The sequence below is a fragment of the Vidua macroura genome, unplaced genomic scaffold (assembly GCF_024509145.1).
Source record: "Vidua macroura isolate BioBank_ID:100142 unplaced genomic scaffold, ASM2450914v1 whyUn_scaffold_249, whole genome shotgun sequence".
NCBI classification, from domain to species: Eukaryota; Metazoa; Chordata; class Aves; order Passeriformes; family Viduidae; genus Vidua; species Vidua macroura.
Genome location: NW_026530613.1, coordinates 1 through 17,266, shown reverse-complemented (window position 1 = coordinate 17,266; position 17,266 = coordinate 1). Strand labels below are relative to the sequence as shown.

Genomic DNA, 17,266 nt, shown 5'->3' with positions numbered 1-17,266 from the left:
AAATTTCCACTAAATCCCCCCCAAACACCCCCAAATTTCCCCCAAATCCCCCCCAAATCCCCCCCAAATCCCCCCAAATGCCCCCGAAAACACCCCCAAAACCCCCAAAATCCCCCCAAACATCCCCAAATTTCCACTAAATGCCCCCCCAAACACCCCCCAAAACCCCCAAAATCCCCCCAAACATCCCCAAATTTCCACTAAATGCCCCCCCCAAACTCCCCCAAATCCCCCAAATTTTCTCTAAATCCCCCCCAAAACACCCTCAAATCCCCCCAAAACACCCCCAAAACACCCCAACACCCCCAAATTTCCACTAAATGCCCCCCAAAACACCCCCAAATCCCCCCAAATCCCCCCCAAATCCCCCCCAAATCCCCCCGGTGCCCCCGGCCCACCGAGGAAGTTGAGCTTGGCCGACAGGGTGAGGGCGAAGCCGTCGGGGACGAAGGTGTAATCGCCCTCATCCTCGGGGCGCACGTCGTCGATCACCAGCTTGTGGATCCTGGGGGGCAGCGGGGCGTTTGGGGGGGCTCAAAATCCCCAAAATCCCCAAATTCCAAAAATCTCCAAAAATCCCCAGGTAAAAATCACAAAATCCCAAAAATCCCCAGGCAAAAATCCCAAAAAATCCCAAAAATCCCCAGGCAAAAATCCCAAAAAATCCCAAAAATCCCCAGGCAGAAATCCCAAAAAATCCCAAAAATCCCCAGGCAAAAATCCCAAAAAACCCCAGGCAAAAATCCCAAAAAATCCCAAAAATCCCCAGGCAAAAATCCCCAAAATGCCAAAAATTCACAGGCAAAAATCCCGAAAATCCCCCCACAAAAATCCTAAAAAATTCCCCCCAAAAATCCCGAAAATCCCCAGGCAAAAATCACAAAAATCCCCAAAATCCCAAAATCATAAAAATCTCCAAAATCCCTAGGCAAAAATCACAAAATCCTAAAAAATTCCACCCAAAAATCCCCAAAATCCCAAAATCCCCAGGCAAAAATCACAAAAAATCCGAAAAAATTCCACCCAAAAATCCCAAAATCCTAAAAAATTGCATCCAAAAATCCCCAAAATCCCAAAATCCCCAGGCAAAAATAACAAAATCCTAAAAAATTCCACCCAAAAATCCTAAAAAATTGCACCCAAAAATCCCCAAAATCCCAAAAATCCCCAGGCAAAAATCACAAAATCCTAAGAAATCCCATCAAAAAATCCCAAAATCCCAAAAATCCCCAGGCAAAAATAACAAAATCCTAAAAAATTCCACCCAAAAATCCCAAAAATCCCCAGGCAAAAATTCCCAAAATCCTAAAAAATTCCACCCAGAAAATCACAAAACCCCAAAAAATTCCACCCAAAATCCAACAAATTCCATCCAAAAATCCCAAAATCCCAAAAATCCCCAGGCAAAAATCACAAAATCCTAAAAAATCCCATCCAAAAATCCCAAAAATCCTAAGAAATTGCACCCCAAATCACAAAATCCTAAAAAATCCCATCCAAAAGCCCCAAAATCCGCCCCCCCCTCCCCAAATTTCCCATCCAATCCCATTTGGGATTTCCTGGGATTTTTTGGGGATTTTTTTTGATTTTTCTGTGATTTTTTGGGGATTTTTTGGGGATTTTTTGGGGATTTTTTAGGATTTTTGGGGGGGAATTTTTAGGATTTTTTGGGATTTTTTAGGATTTTGTGGGGTGGGATTTTTTAGGATTTTTTTTGGGACATTTTGGGATTTTTTGGGATTTTTTAGGATTTTTTGGGGATTTTTTGGGATTTTTTTTGGGACTTTTTTCGGATTGCTTTGGGATTTTTTTGGGACTTTTTTCGGATTGTTTTGGGATTTTTTAGGGATTTTTTTTGGATTGCTTTGGGATTTTTTAGGGAATTTTTTGGGATTTTTTTGGGATTTTTTAGGGGATTTTTTGGGATTTCTTTGGGGTCTCACCTGCCCGTGTGGGAGATGTGGATGCGTTTGCTGGGCCGGACCTCGACGCCGTTCTTGAACCAGCGCCCGGTGACCTTCTCGTCCGACACCTCGCACTTGAACACGGCCTGCTCGGTGGCCTGCACCGTCAGGTCCGCGATGCCCTGCAGCACCTCCAGCTGCTTCTCTGCAACCCAAAAATCCCATGAGAACCCAAAAAGTCCATGAGAACCCCAAAAACCATCCATGGGAAACCCAAAAATCCAGGAGAACTCAAAAAAAATCCATGGGAACCCCAAAAAATCCATGGGAAACCCAAAAAGGCAATGGGAAACCCAAGAAATCCATGGAGAACATCTGGAGAACTTCCTGCAGCACCTCCAGCTGCTTCTCTGCAACCCAAAAAACCCATGAGAGCCCCAAAAAAGTCCATGAGAACCCAAAAAATCCATGGGAACCCCAAAAAAATCCATGGGAAACCCAAAAAGTCCATGAGAACCCAAAAAACATCCATGGGAACCCCAAAAAATCCATGAGAACCAAAAAAAACATCCATGGGAACCCCAAAAAATCCATGAGAACCCAAAAAATCCATGGAGAACCCATGGAGAACATCTGGAGAACCTCCTGCAGCACCTCCAGCTGCTTCTCTGCAAGCCAAAAAAACCCATGAGAACCCCAAAAAGTCCATGAGAACCCCAAAAACCATCCATGGGAAACCCAAAAATCCATGAGAACCCAAAAAAACATCCATGGGAACACCAAAGAATTCCATGAGAACCCAAAAACCATCCATGGGAAACCCAAAAAAATCCACGAGAACCCAAAAAAAATCCATGGGAACCCATGGAGAACCCATGGAGAACATCTGGAGAACTTCCTGCAGCACCTCCAGCTGCTTCTCTGCAAGCCAAAAATCCCATGAGAACCCAAAAAAAACCCATGAGAACCCAAAAAACATCCATGGGAACCCCAAAAAATCCATGGAACCCAAAAAAACATCCATGGGAACCCCAAAAAATCCATGAGAACCCAAAAAATCCATGGAGAACCCATGGAGAACATCTGGAGAACCTCCTGCAGCACCTCCAGCTGCTTCTCTGCAACCCAAAAAACCCATGAGAACCCAAAAACCATCCATGGGAAACCCAAAAATCCATGAGAACTCAAAAAAAAATCCATGGGAACCCCAAAAAATTCATGAGAACCCCAAAAAATCCATGGAGAACCCATGGAGAACATCTGGAGAACCTCCTGCAGCACCTCCAGCTGCTTCTCTGCAACCCAAAAAACCCATGAGAACCCAAAAAACATCCATGGGAAACCCAAAAAATCATGGGAAAACCAAAAAATTCCATGAGAACCCCAAAAAAATCCATGGGAATCCCAAAAAATCCATGGGAAACCCAAAAAATTCATGGAACCCCAAAAAGTCCATGGGAACCCAAAAAAATCCATGGAGAACCCATGGAGAACATCTGGAGAACCTCCTGCAGCACCTCCAGCTGCTTCTCTGCAAGCCAAAAAACCCATGAGAACCCAAAAAAGTCCATGAGAACCCCAAAAACCATCCATGGGAAACCCAAAAATCCATGAGAACCCAAAAAAAAAAATCCATGGGAACCCCAAAAAATTCATGAGAACCCAAAAACCATCCATGGGAAACCCAAAAAGTCCATGAGAACCCAAAAAAAATCCATGGGAACCCATGGAGAACCCATGGAGAACATCTGGAGAACTTCCTGCATCACCTCCAGCTGCTTCTCTGCAAGCCAAAAAATCCATGAGAGCCCCAAAAAACATCCATGGGAACCCCAAAAAGTCCATGGGAACCCCCAGATTCCCTGGGATCCTCTGGGATCTCCAGGACCTTCTCCAAGGTGTCCTTCAAACATCTCCTGGACCTTCCAGGGAGCTCCCAGAACCATCGAAGACCCCCCAAATTCCCCTGGGACCTTCTGAGATCTCCAGGAACTTCTCCGAGGTGACCCTCAAACATCTCTGGGACCTTCCAGAACCTTCCAGAAGGTCCTGGAACCCCCCAAATTCCCCTGGGACCTTCTGTGATCTCCAGGAACTTCTCCGAGGTGACCCTCAAACATCTCTGGGACCTTCCAGAACCTTCCAGAAGGTCCTGGAACCCCCAAATTCCCCTGGGACCTTCTGTGATCTCCAGGAACTTCTCTGAGGTGACCCTCAAACATCTCCTGAACTTTCCAGAACCTTCCAGAAGGTCCTGGAACCCCCCAAATTCCCCTGGGACCTTCTGAGATCTCCAGGAACTTCTCTGAGGTGACCCTCAAACATCTCCTGGGCCTTCCAGAACCATCCAGGACCTTCCAGAACCATCCAAGACCCCCCAAATTCCCCTGGACCTTCTGAGATCTCCAGACACTTCTCTCAAACATCTCCTGGACCTTCCAGGACCTCCCAGGAACCCCCAAATTCCCCTGGGACCTTCTGAGATCTCCAGGAACTTCTCGAGGTGACCCTCAAACATCTCCTGGACCTTCCAGGACCTTCAGAACCCTCCAACTTCTCATGGACATCCCTGGGACCTTCTGAGATCTCCAAGAACTTCCTTCAAACATCTCCTGAACTTTCCAGAACCATCCAAGACCCCCCAAATTCCCCTGGGACCTTCTGTGATCTCCAGGAACTTCTCCGAGGTGACCCTCAAACATCTCCTGGACCTTCCAGGACCCTCCAGGACCTTGCAGGACCCTCCAGGAGCACGGAGAACCGCGGAGAACCGTGGGGGACGTCCCACCTTCCACGATGACCTCGGCCTCGGCCTCGCCGCCGTTGGTCATGATGCGGTAGCGGCCGGTGTCCTCCTTGGTGGCCTCGTTGAGGATCAGGAAGTGCTTCTTGCCGTCCTTCTTGAAGCGGTACTTGAAGGTCTCCTCGCGGGTCAGCTCCACGCCGTCCTTGGTCCTGAGGGTGGGGCACGGCGTGGGCACGGGGTGGACATTGGGGTGGACATTGGGTGGACATGGAGTGGACATGGGGTGGACATGGGGTGGACATGGGGGTGGGCACGGGGTGGACATGGGGTGGACACGGCGTGGGCACGGGTTGGGCACGGGGTGGACATGGGGGTGGGCACAGGGTGGACATGGGGTGGACACAGAGATGGACATGGGGTGGACACAGGGTGGACATTGGGGTGGACATTGGGGTGGATGTGGAGATGGACATGGGGTGGACATTGGGGTGGACATTGGGGTGGACATGGGGTGGACACAGGTGGACATGGAGATGGACATGGGGTGGACACAGAGATGGACATGGGATGGACACGGGATGGACACGGGGTGGACATTGGGGGTGGACATTGGGGTGGACATTGGGGTGGACATTGGGTGGACATTGGGGTGGACACGGCGTGGGCACGGGGTGGGCACGGCATGGACATGGAGTGGACATTGGGGTGGACACGGCGTGGACATGGGGTGGGCATTGGGGTGGGCATGGGGTGGACATTGGGGTGGACACGGCGTGGGCATGGCATGGGCACGGGGTGGGCACGGGGGTGGACATGGGGTGGGCACAGAGATGGACATGGGGTGAACACAGGGTGGGACATGGAGATGGACATGGAGATGGACAGGGAGTGGACACGGGGTGGACATTGGGGGGGACATGGGGTGGACATGGAGATGGATGTGGGGTGGACATGGCATGGACACGGCATGGACACAGCATGGACATGGCATGGACACAGGGTGGACACAGGTGGACATGGCATGGGCACGGGGTGGACATTGGGGTGGACATGGAGTGGACATTGGGGTGGACACGGGGTGGGCATGAGGTGGACATGGGGTGGACATTGGGGTGGACATTGGGTGGACATGGGGGTGGACACAGAGATGGACATTGGGGTGGACACTGGGGTGGACACGGCGTGGGCACGGCATGGGCACGGGTTGGGCACGGGGTGGACATGGGGTGGGCACAGGGTGGACATGGGGGTGGACACAGAGATGGACATGGGGTGGACACAGGGTGGACATTGGGGTGGACATTGGGGTGGATGTGGAGATGGACATGGGGTGGACATTGGGGTGGACATTGGGGTGGACATGGGGTGGACACAGGTGGACATGGAGATGGACATGGGGTGGACACAGAGATGGACATGGGATGGACACGGGATGGACACGGGGTGGACATTGGGGTGGACATTGGGTGGACATTGGGGTGGACACGGCGTGGGCACGGGGTGGGCACGGCGTGGGCACGGGGTGGACATGGAGTGGACATTGGGGTGGACACGGCGTGGACATGGGGTGGGCATTGGGGTGGACATGGGGTGGACATTGGGGTGGACACGGCGTGGGCACGGCATGGGCACGGGGTGGGCACAGAGATGGACATGGGGTGAACACGGGGTGGACATGGAGATGGACATGGAGATGGACAGGGAGTGGACACGGGGTGGACATTGGGGGGGACATGGGGTGGACATGGAGATGGATGTGGGGGTGGACATGGCATGGACACGGCATGGACACAGCATGGACATGGCATGGGGCACAGGGTGGACACAGGTGGACATGGCATGGGCACGGGGTGGACATTGGGGTGGACATGGAGTGGACATTGGGGTGGACACGGGGGTGGTCACGGGGTGGACATGGGGTGGACACGGCGTGGACATGGGGTGGACATGGGGTGGACATGGAGATGGACATGGGGTGGACACAAGGTGGACACAGGGTGGACACAGAGATGGACACAGAGATGGACATTGGGGTGGACATTGGGGTGGACACGGCGTGGGGACAGCATGCGCATGGGGTGGACATGGGGTGGACATGGGGTGGACATGGGGTGGACACGTGGTGGACGCAGGTGGACATTGGGGTGGACATTGGGGTGTTCATTGGGGTGGGCACGGGGTGGACATGGGGTGGACATTGGGTGGACATGGAGATGGACATGGAGATGGATGTGGGGTGGACATTGGGGTGGACATTGGGGTGGACATGGAGATGGATGTGGGGTGGACAGACGGACACACGGACAGACACACGGACAGCCAGACACATGGACAGACACACAGACACACGGACACACGGACACACAGTCAGACACACAGACACAGGGACACACGGACACACGGACACACGGACACACGGACACACGGACACAGGGACACACGGACACACAGACAGCCGGACACACGGACAGACACAGGGACACACGGACAGACACACGGACACACAGACAGCCGGACACACGGCCACACGGACACACACACGGACACTCGGACAGACACACGGACACACGGACAGCTGGATGGACACACGGACAGACACACGGGACACACGGACAGACACGCGGACACACGGACACACAGACACAGGGACACACAGACAGCCGGACACACGGACACACACACGGACACTCGGACAGACACACGGACACACGGACACACGGACAGACACACGGACAGACACAACGGACACACGGACAGACACACGGACACACCGGACACACGGACAGACACACGGACAGACACACGGACACACGGACAGACACACGGCCCACACGGACAGACACGCGGACATACGGACACACAGACACAGGGACACACAGACAGCCGGACACACGGCCACACGGACACACACACGGACACTCGGACAGACACACGACACACGGACAGACACACGGACACACGGACACACACACGGACACTCAGACAGACACACGGACACACGGACACAGGGACACACAGACAGCCGGACACACGGACACACGGACACACGGACAGCTGGACGGACACATGGACACACGGACACACAGACAGCCGGACACACGGACACACGGACAGACACACGGACACATAGACACACGGACACACGGACACATGGCCACACGGCCGGCCGGCCGGCGCCGCCCGTACCACATGACCTGCGCGCCCTCCTCGGACACCTCGGCCTCCAGCACCACGCGCTCGCCCACCACCACCTGCTGGTCCTCGGGGCCACGCACGATCGTCACCGGCGGCTCTGGGACAGGTGAGGGGACAGGTGAGGGGACAGGTGAGAGGCCACAGGGTGAGGGGACAGGTGAGGGGGACAGGGGACAGGAGAGGGGACAGGTGAGGGTGACCCCAAAACACCTCACAGACCCCCCAGAAACCCACACAGGTGCCCCCCCAGGTACTCCCAGGTGAGCCCAGGTACCCCCAGGTACCCCAGATCACCCCCCAGGTGTGTCCAGCTGCCCCCAGGTGTGTCCAGGTGCCCCCCCAGCTGCCCCCAGGTGCCCCCCAGGTGTGCCCAGGTGCCCCCCAGGTGTGCCCAGGTGTGCCCAGGTGTTCACCCTTGACGAAGACCTCGGTGAAGCTCTTCTCATCGTTGACGCGGCACTCGAACCCCAGGTGCCCCCAGGTGTGTCAAACCCCGCCCAGGTGTGCCCAGGTGTGCCCAGGTGTGCCCAGGTACCCCCCAAGTGCCCCCCAGGTGTGCCCAGGTGTGCCAGGTGCTCACCCTTGACGAAGACCTCGGTGAAGCTCTTCTCGTCGTTGACGCGGCACTCGAACCCCAGGTAACCCCAGGTACCCCCAGGTGTGTCAACCCCCCCCCCAGGTGTGCCCAGGTGTGCCCAGGTGTGCCCAGGTGTGCCCAGGTGTGCCCAGGTGCTCACCCTTGACGAAGACCTCGGTGAAGCTCTTCTCGTCGTTGACCGCGGCACTCGTAGGCGGCGTCGTCGGCCAGCGAGCACTTGTTGATGGTCAGGATGCGCTTCAGCCCCACGTTCTCGAACACGTACCTGCGGGGCACACCTGGGCACACCTGGGCACACCTGGGGGTGCCTGGGGGTGCCTGGGGGGGCACCTGGGGGCACCTGGGGGCACCTGGACACGTCTAGGGGGGCATCTGGGGGCACCTGGACACGTCTAGGGGACATCTGGGCACACCTGGGCACACCTGGGGGTGCCCGGGCATGCCTAGGGGGCACCTGGGGACACCTGGGGGCACCTGGACATGCCTAAGGGACACCTGGGCACACCCGGGCTCACCTGGGCACACCTGGGTGTGCCTGGGCATGCCTGGGTATGCCTAGGGGGCACCTGGGGGCACCTGTGGGTGCCTGGGGGACAGCTGAGGGGCACCTGTGCCACACCTGGGGACACCTGGGGTTGTCTGAGGGACAACTGGAGATGGCTGAGGGGCACCTGTGCCACACCTGGTCGCACCTGTGCCACACCTGGGCACACCTGTGCCCACCTGGGGATGTCTGAGGACACCTGGGGACACCTGGGGTTGTCTGAGGGACAACTGGGGACGGCTGAGGGGCACCTGTGCCACACCTGTGCCCACCTGGGCACACCTGGGCACACCTGTGGGTGCCTGAGGGACACCTGGGCACACCTGGGGTTGTCTGAGGGACAACTGGGGACACCTGGGGGGCACCTGTGCCACACCTGGGCCACACCTCTGCCCACCTGTGCCACACCTGTGCCCACCTGTGGGTGCCTGAGGGACACCTGGGGACACCTGGGGTTGCCTGAGGGACACCTGGGGACGGCTGGGGGGCACCTGCACCACACCTGTGCCCACCTGGGGATGTCTGAGGACACCTGGGCACACCTGTGGGTGCCTGAGGGACAAATGGGGGATGGCTGAGGGGCACCTGTGCCACACCTGGGGATTTCTAATGACACCTGGGCACACCTGGGGTTGTCTGAGGGACAAATGGGGATGGCTGAGGGGCACCTGTGCCACACTTGGGGGCACCTGTGCCACACCTGGGGCACACCTGTGCCACACCTGGGAGTGTCTAACGACACCTGGGGACACCTGGGGGTGTCTGAGGGACACCTGGGGACAGCTGGGGGACGGACGGCTCAGGGGCACCTGTGCCACACCTGGGCACACCTGTGCCCACCTGGGGATGTCTGAGGACACCTGGGGACACCTGGGGTTGTCTGAGGGACAACTGGGGACGGCTGAGGGGCACCTGTGCCACACCTGTGCCCACCTGGGCACACCTGGGCACACCTGTGGGTGCCTGAGGGACACCTGGGCACACCTGGGGTTGCCTGAGGGACAACTGGGGACGGCTGAGGGGCACCTGTGCCACACCTGTGCCACCTGGGCACACCCTGGGCACACCTGTGGGTGCCTGAGGGACAAATGGGGGATGGCTGAGGGGCACCTGTGCCACACCTGGGGATGTCTGAGGACACCTGGGCACACCTGTGGGTGCCTGAGGGACAAATGGGGGATGGCTGAGGGGGCACCTGTGCCACACCTGGGGATTTCTAATGACACCTGGGCACACCTGGGGTTGTCTGAGGGACACCTGGGGATGGCTGAGGGGCACCTGTGCCACACCTGTGCCACACCTGTGCCCACCTGTGCCCACCTGGCACTCACTTGTTGCTGGGCTTGATGAGCTGCCCGTTCTTGTACCACTTGAGGGGCAGGTCGGGGTTGCTGAGCTCCACCATCAGCCGGATCTTGTTGCCCTTGTCCACCTGGTAGGCGGGGTCCAGCTTCCGGATGAAGGCTGGGGGGGGGACAGGTGAGTCGGGGGACCCCAAAAATCACCTGGGAACTCCCCAAATCACCTGAGAAACCCAAAACATCACCTGGGAACTCCAAAAAATCACCTGGGAACCCCAAAAATCATCCAGGAACCCCCAAAAATCATCCGGGAACCCCCAAAATCACCTGAGAAATCCAAGAAATCACCTGGGAAACCCCAAAAAATCATCCGGGAAGCCCCAAAATCACCTGAGAAATAAAAAAACCCCGCCCAGGAACCCCAAAAAATCACCTGGGAACCCCAAAAATCATCCGGGAACCCCCAGAAATCATCCGGGAACCCCTAAAATCACCTGAGAAATCCAAAGCATCACCTGGGAACTCCAAAAAACTGCCCAGGAACCCCCAAAAATCATCCGGGAACCCCAAAAATCATCCAGGAACCCCCAAAATCACCTGGGAAACCCCAAAAATCATCCGGGAACCCCAAAAATCATCCAGGAACCCCTAAAATCACCTGAGAAATCCAAGAAATCACCGGGGAAACCCCAAAAATCATCAGGGAAACCCCAAAAATCATCCAGGAACCCCAAAATCACCTGGGAAACCCCAAAAATCATCCAGGAACCCCCAGAAATCATCCAGGAACCCCAAAAATCATCCAGGAACCCCAAAAATCATCCGGGAACCCCCAAAATCACCTGAGAAATAAAAAAAAAACCCACGCAGGAACCCCCAAAAAATCACCTGGGAACCCCAAAAATCATCCGGGAACCCCCAGAAATCATCCGGGAACTCCCAAAATCACCTGAGAAATCCAAAACATCACCTGGGAACTCCAAAAAACTGCCCAGGAACCCCCAAAATCATCCGGGAACCCCCAAAAAATCACATGGGAACCCCCAAAAATCATCTGGGAACTCCCAAAAATCATCTGGGAACCCCCAAAATCACCTGGGAAACCCCAAAAATCATCCAGGAACCCCCAGAAATCATCTGGGAAACCCCAAAATCACCTGGGAAACCCCAAAAATCATCCAGGAACACCCAAAATCACCTGAGAAATAAAAAAAACCCACCCAGGAACCCCAAAAAATCACCTGGGAACCCCAAAAAATCATCCAGGAACCCCCAGAAATCATCCGGGAACCCCAAAATCACCTGAGAAATCCAAAACATCACCTGGGAACTCCAAAAAACTGCCCAGGAACCCCCAAAAATCATCCGGGAACCCCAAAAATCATCCAGGAACCCCCAAAATCACCTGGGAAACCCCAAAAATCATCCGGGAACCCCAAAAATCATCCAGGAACCCCTAAAATCACCTGAGAAATCCAAGAAATCACCGGGGAAACCCCAAAAATCATCAGGGAAACCCCAAAAATCATCCAGGAACCCCAAAAAATCACCTGGGAACTCCAAAAATCACCTGGGAACCTCAAAAATCCCCCCAAAATTCCTCCAAAAATTCATTAAAAATTTCCAAAATGTCTCAAATTTTCCCAAAATCTCCCGAATTTCCCCCAAATTCCTCGCACCTTCGCTCTTCTTGGGCGCCACCTTGATCTTCTTGAGGCGCTTGAGCCTCCTCAAAATCCCCCAAAATTCCCTCCAGATTTTGCAAAAAAAACCTCCAAAATTTCCCAAAATTCCTCCAAAAATTCCAAAAAAATTCCCGAATTTTCCCAAATTTTCCTGAATTTCCCCCAAATTCCTCGCACCTTCGCTCTTCTTGGGCTCCACCTTGATCTTCTTGAGGCGCTTGAGCCTCCTCAAAATCCCCCCAAATTCCCTCCAGATTTCCCAAGAATTCCTCAAAAATTTCCCAAAATTCCTCCAAAAATTCATTAAAAATTCCCCAAATTTCCCAAAATTTTCCCGAATTTCCCCCAAATTCGTCGCACCTTCGCTCTTCTTGGGCTCCACCTTGATCTTCTTGAGGCGCTTGAGCCTCCTCAAAATCCCCCAAAATTCCCTCAAATTTCCCTCCCGGTTTTGCCAAAAAACCCCCAAATTCCTCCAAAAATTCATGAAAAATTCCCAAAATTTCCCAAAATCTCCCGAATTTCCCCCAAATTCGTCGCACCTTCGCTCTTCTTGGGCTCCACCTTGATCTTCTTGAGGCGCTTGAGCGTCTCCTGTCCTCCAAACCCCCTAAATCCCTCCAGATTTTGCAAAGAAACCTCCAAAATTCCCCAAAAATTCCTCCAAAAATTCATCAAAAATTCCCAAAATTTCCCAAATTTTCCCGAATTTCCCCCAAATTCGTCGCACCTTCGCTCTTCTTGGGCTCCACCTTGATCTTCTTGAGGCGCTTGAGCGTCTCCTGTCCTCCAAACCCCCTAAATCCCTCCAGATTTTGCAACAAATCCTGCCAACTTTCCAAAATTCCTCCAAAAATTCATGAAAAATTCCCAAAATTTCCCAAAATCTCCCGAATTTCCCCCAAATTCCTCCCACCTTCGCTCTTCTTGGGCTCCACCTTGATCTTCTTGAGGCGCTTGAGCCTCCTCAAAATCCCCCAAAATTCCCTCCAGATTTTTCAAAAAACCTCCAAAATTTCCCAAAATTCCTCCAAAAATTCATGAAAAATTCCCAAAATTTCCCAAAATCTCCCGAATTTTCCCCAAATTCGTCGCACCTTCGCTCTTCTTGGGCTCCACCTTGATCTTCTTGAGGCGCTTGAGCATGCCGCGCAGGTCGGTGATGCCGTACTGGAAGGCGATGCGCTCGTACTCGCTCTTCTTGGTGACGCCCTTGAGGAGCTCCCAGATCTCGGGCGGGATCGTGTCCTCCTCGTCGTCCTTCTTCTTCTTCTTCACCTCCTCGGCCTGCTCCTCCCTGCGGGCAGCGTGGCCTTCGTCGTCCTCGTCATCGTCATCATCATCGTCATCATCCTCATCCTTGTCCTCATCATCCTCATCATCCTCGTCCTCATCCTCATCCTCATCCTCATCCTCATTCTCATCCTCATCCTCGTCCTCATCTTCATCCTCGTCCTCGTCCTCATCTTCATCCTCCTCATCCTCGTCCTCGTCCTCATCTTCATCCTCATCATCCTCATCCTCATCCTCGCCTCATCCTCGTCCTCGTCCTCATCCTCATCCTCGTCCTCATCATCCTCATCCTCATCCTCATCACCTTCATCCCAAGGTTGTCCTCATCCTGACCCCGTTCCTGTCCTCATCCTCATCATCCTCATCCTCATCCTCATCCCAAAGTCATCCTCATCCTCATCCTCATCATCCTCATCCTCGTCCTCGTCCTTGTCCTCATCCTCGTCCTCATCTTCATCCTCCTCATCCTCATCCTCGTCCTCATCCTCATCCTCATCATCTTCATCCCAAAGTTGTCCTCATCCCGACCCCATTCCTGTCCTCATCCTCATCATCCTCATCCTCATCCTCATCCTCATCCTCGTCCTCCCCTCGTCCTCGTCCTTGTCCTCGTCCTCGTCCTCATCTTCATCCTCCTCATCCTCATCCTCGTCCTCATCCTCATCCTCGTCCTCATCCTCATCCTCATCATCTTCATCCCAAAGTTGTCCTCATCCCGACCCCGTTCCTGTCCTCATCCTCATCATCCTCATCCTCATCGTCCTCATCCTCATAATCTTCATCTTCATCCTCATCCTCATCCCAAGGTCATACTCATCCTTGTCCTCATCCTCATCTTCATCCTCCTCATCCTCATCTTCATCCTCATCCCTGTCCTCATCCTCATTCCTCATCCCAAAGTCATCCTCATAAACATCTTCATCCTCATAATCATCTTCATTCTCATCCTCATCCTCATCATCCTCATCCTCATCCTCATCCTCATCCTCGTCCTTGTCCTCATCATCCTCATCGACCTCATCCCTATCCTCATCCTCATCCCAAAGTCATCCTCATCTTCATCCTCATCGCAAAGTCGTCCTCGTCCCAACCCTGCCCTCATCCTCATTCCGTCCCCATTGTCATCCTCATCATCTTCATCCTCATCCTCCTCCTCCTCCTCTTCCTCCTCCTCCTGTCCCTGCTGCTGCCCTTCCTCCTCCTCCTCTTCTTCCTCCTCCTCCTGCCCTTCCTCTTCCTCCTCCTCCTCATCCTCTTCCTCCTGCTCTTCTTCCTCCCAGCCTTCCTCCTCCTCCTTCCCCTCCTCCTCCTCTTCCTCCTCCTCCTGCCCTTCCTCTTCCTGCCCTTCCTCTTCCTCCTGCTCTTCCTCTTCCTCCCCTCCCTCCTCCTCATCATCCTCTTCCTCCTCCTCCTCCTCTTCCTCTTCCTCCTCCTCCTTCCCTTCCTCTTCCTCCCCTCCCTCCTCCTCATCATCCTCTTCCTCCTCATCCTCCTATTCCTCCTCCTGCCCTTCTTCCTCCTCCTCCTCTTCCTCCTCCTCCTTCCCTTCCTCTTCCTCCCCTCCTTCCTCCTCCTCTTCCTCATCCTCCTCCTCCTGCCCTTCCTCCTCCTCTTCTTCTTCCTCCTCCTCCTGCCCCTTTTCCTCCTCCTGCCCTTCCTCCTCTTCTTCCTGCCCTTCCTCCTCCTCCTGCCCTTCCTCCTCCTCCTGCCCTTCCTCCTCCTCCTGCCCTTCCTCTTCCTCCCCTCCCTCCTTCTCCTCTTCCTCCCCTCCCTCCTCCTCATCATCCTCTTCCTCCTCCTCCTCCTCCTCATCCTCCTCCTCCTGCCCTTCCTCCTCCTCCTGCTCTTCCTCCTTCTCCTCCTCCTCCTCCTCCTGCCCTTCCTCTTCCTCCCCTCCCTCCTCCTCCTCCTCCTCATCCTCCTCCTCCTGCCCTTCCTCCTCCTCCTCCTCCTCCCCCCGCCCCCCGCTGCCCTTCCTCCCGCTCCTCTTCCTCGGCACCTCTTTTTCAGGAGCCCGCTGAAGTCCAGCTCTCCGGCCGTCTCGTCCTTGGCGCCGTCCCTGGGGGGATTTGGGGGGGATTTGGGGAATTTTGGGGGTCCCCAGGGGGGTCTTGGGGTTCAGGAGGGTCCCTGGGGGGATTTGGGGGGGGATTTTGGGGGGATTTGGGGGAATTTTGGGGATCCCATGGGGGTCCTTGGGGTCCAGGAGGTTCCCTGGGGGGGGATTTGGGGAATTTTGGGGGATTCTGGGGGGTTTTGAAGGGATTTTTAGGGATTTTGGGGGGGATTTTTGGGGGGAATTTGGGGGCGATTTTGGGGGGATTTGGGGAATTTTGGGGATCCCCAGGGGGGTCTTGGGGTTCAGGAGGGTCCCTGGGGGGATTTGGGGGGGGATTTTGGGGGGATTTGGGGAATTTTGGGGATCCCCAGGGGGGTCTTGGGGTCCAGGAGGGTCCCTGGGGGGGATTTTGGGGGAATTTTGGGGGTCCCCAGGGTGGGATTTTGGGGGAATTTTGGGGGGATTTTGGGGGATTTGGGGAGGATTTTGGGGGGTTTTGAAGGGATTTTGGGGGGGATTTTTGGGGGGATTTGGGCATTTTGGGGTCCCCAGGGGGGTCTTGGGATCCAGGAGGGTCCCTGGGGGGGATTCTGGGGGGATTTTGGGGGATTCTGGGGGGTTTTGAAGGGATTTTGGGGGGGATTTTTGGGGGGAATTTGGGGGCGATTTTGGGGGGATTTGGGGTATTTTGGGGATCCCCAGGGGGGGTCTTGGGGTTCAGGAGGGTCCCTGGGGGGGATTTTGGGGGAATTTTGGGGGTCTTTGGGGGATTTGGGGGGGAATTTTGGGGTCTCAGGGAGGTTTTTGGGGGGTCCCAGCGGGATTTTTGGGGTCCCGGGTGGGGTTTTGGGGTTTTTGGGGTCCCGGGAGGTTTTTGGGGGGTCTCGGATGGAATTTTGGGGGATTTGGGGATTCCTGAGTGGAATTTTGGGGATTTTGGGGATTCCTGGGTGGGATTTTGGGGTTTTTGGGGGGTCCCGAGTGGGATTTTTGGGGTCCCGGGTGGGATTTTGGGGTGTCCCGACTGGGATTTTGGGGGTTTTGGGGGGTCCCGGGTGGGATTTTGGGATTTTTGGGGGGGTCCCAGGTGGAATTTCGAGGTTTTTGGGCAGTCCTGGGTGGGATTTTGGGGTTTTTGGGGGGTCCCCGAGTTGGATTTTGGGGTCCCAGGTAGGATTTTGGGGTCCCGGGTGTGATTTTCAGGTTTTGGGGTTTTTGGGGGGTCCCGGGTGTGATTTTCGGGTTTTGGGGTTTTTTGGGGGGTCCCGAGTGGGAATTTGGGGTTTTTGGGCGGTCCCGGGTGGGATTTTGGGGTCCCGAGTTGGATTCTGGAGTCTTGGGTGGGATTTTGGGGTCCCGGGTGTGATTTTGGGGTGTCCCGAGTGGGATTTTGGGGTTTTTGGGGGGTCCCGGGTAGGATTTTGGGGTCCCGGGTGTGATTTTCGGGTTTTGGGGTTTTTTGGAGGGTCCCGGGTGGGATTTTGGGATTTTAGGGTTTTTTGGGGGGGGGGTCCCCCACTCACGTCCTCTTGAAGGCCTGCAGCACATTGTCCGAGCCCGAGGGGCGGCCGGCTGGGGACGGAGCGGGGTCAGAGCCCAAAATGTCCCCAAATGTCCCCAAAATGTCCCCAAATGGCCCCAAAATGTCCCAAAATGTCCCCAAATGTCCCCAAATGTCCCCAAAATGTCCCCAAATGGCCCCAAATGTCCCCAAAATGTCCCCAAATGGCCCCAAATGTCCCCAAATGTCCCCAAATGGCCCCAAATGTCCCCAAAATGTCCCCAAATGTCCCCAAATGTTCCAAATGTCCCCAAATGTCCCCAAAATGTCCCCAAATGTCCCCCCAATGTTGTTTTCAGGGTGGTTTTGGGGTTTTTTGGGGGGCATTTTTGGGGTTAATTTTGGGATATTTTGGGGTCATCTGGGGATATTTTTGGGGT

At 54.8% G+C, this 17,266-nt stretch overlaps 1 protein-coding gene across 1 annotated transcript in view; it reads right to left on the bottom strand.

Annotated features, from left to right (window-relative positions):
• Positions 1–16,897, bottom strand: part of LOC128803003 (myosin-binding protein C, fast-type-like) — a gene marked incomplete at its 5' end in the record, with an annotated part of 41,093 nt that extends 24,196 nt beyond the window's left edge. Inside the window, 10 exon segments of the mRNA XM_053969574.1 lie at positions 399–505; positions 1,944–2,109; positions 4,693–4,859; positions 7,837–7,942; positions 8,583–8,628; positions 8,630–8,708; positions 10,319–10,451; positions 13,071–13,270; positions 15,266–15,325; positions 16,849–16,897. Coding sequence (XP_053825549.1) covers positions 399–505; positions 1,944–2,109; positions 4,693–4,859; positions 7,837–7,942; positions 8,583–8,628; positions 8,630–8,708; positions 10,319–10,451; positions 13,071–13,270; positions 15,266–15,325; positions 16,849–16,897 — 1,113 coding nt within the window.
• Positions 16,898–17,266: the final 369 nt, after the last annotated feature.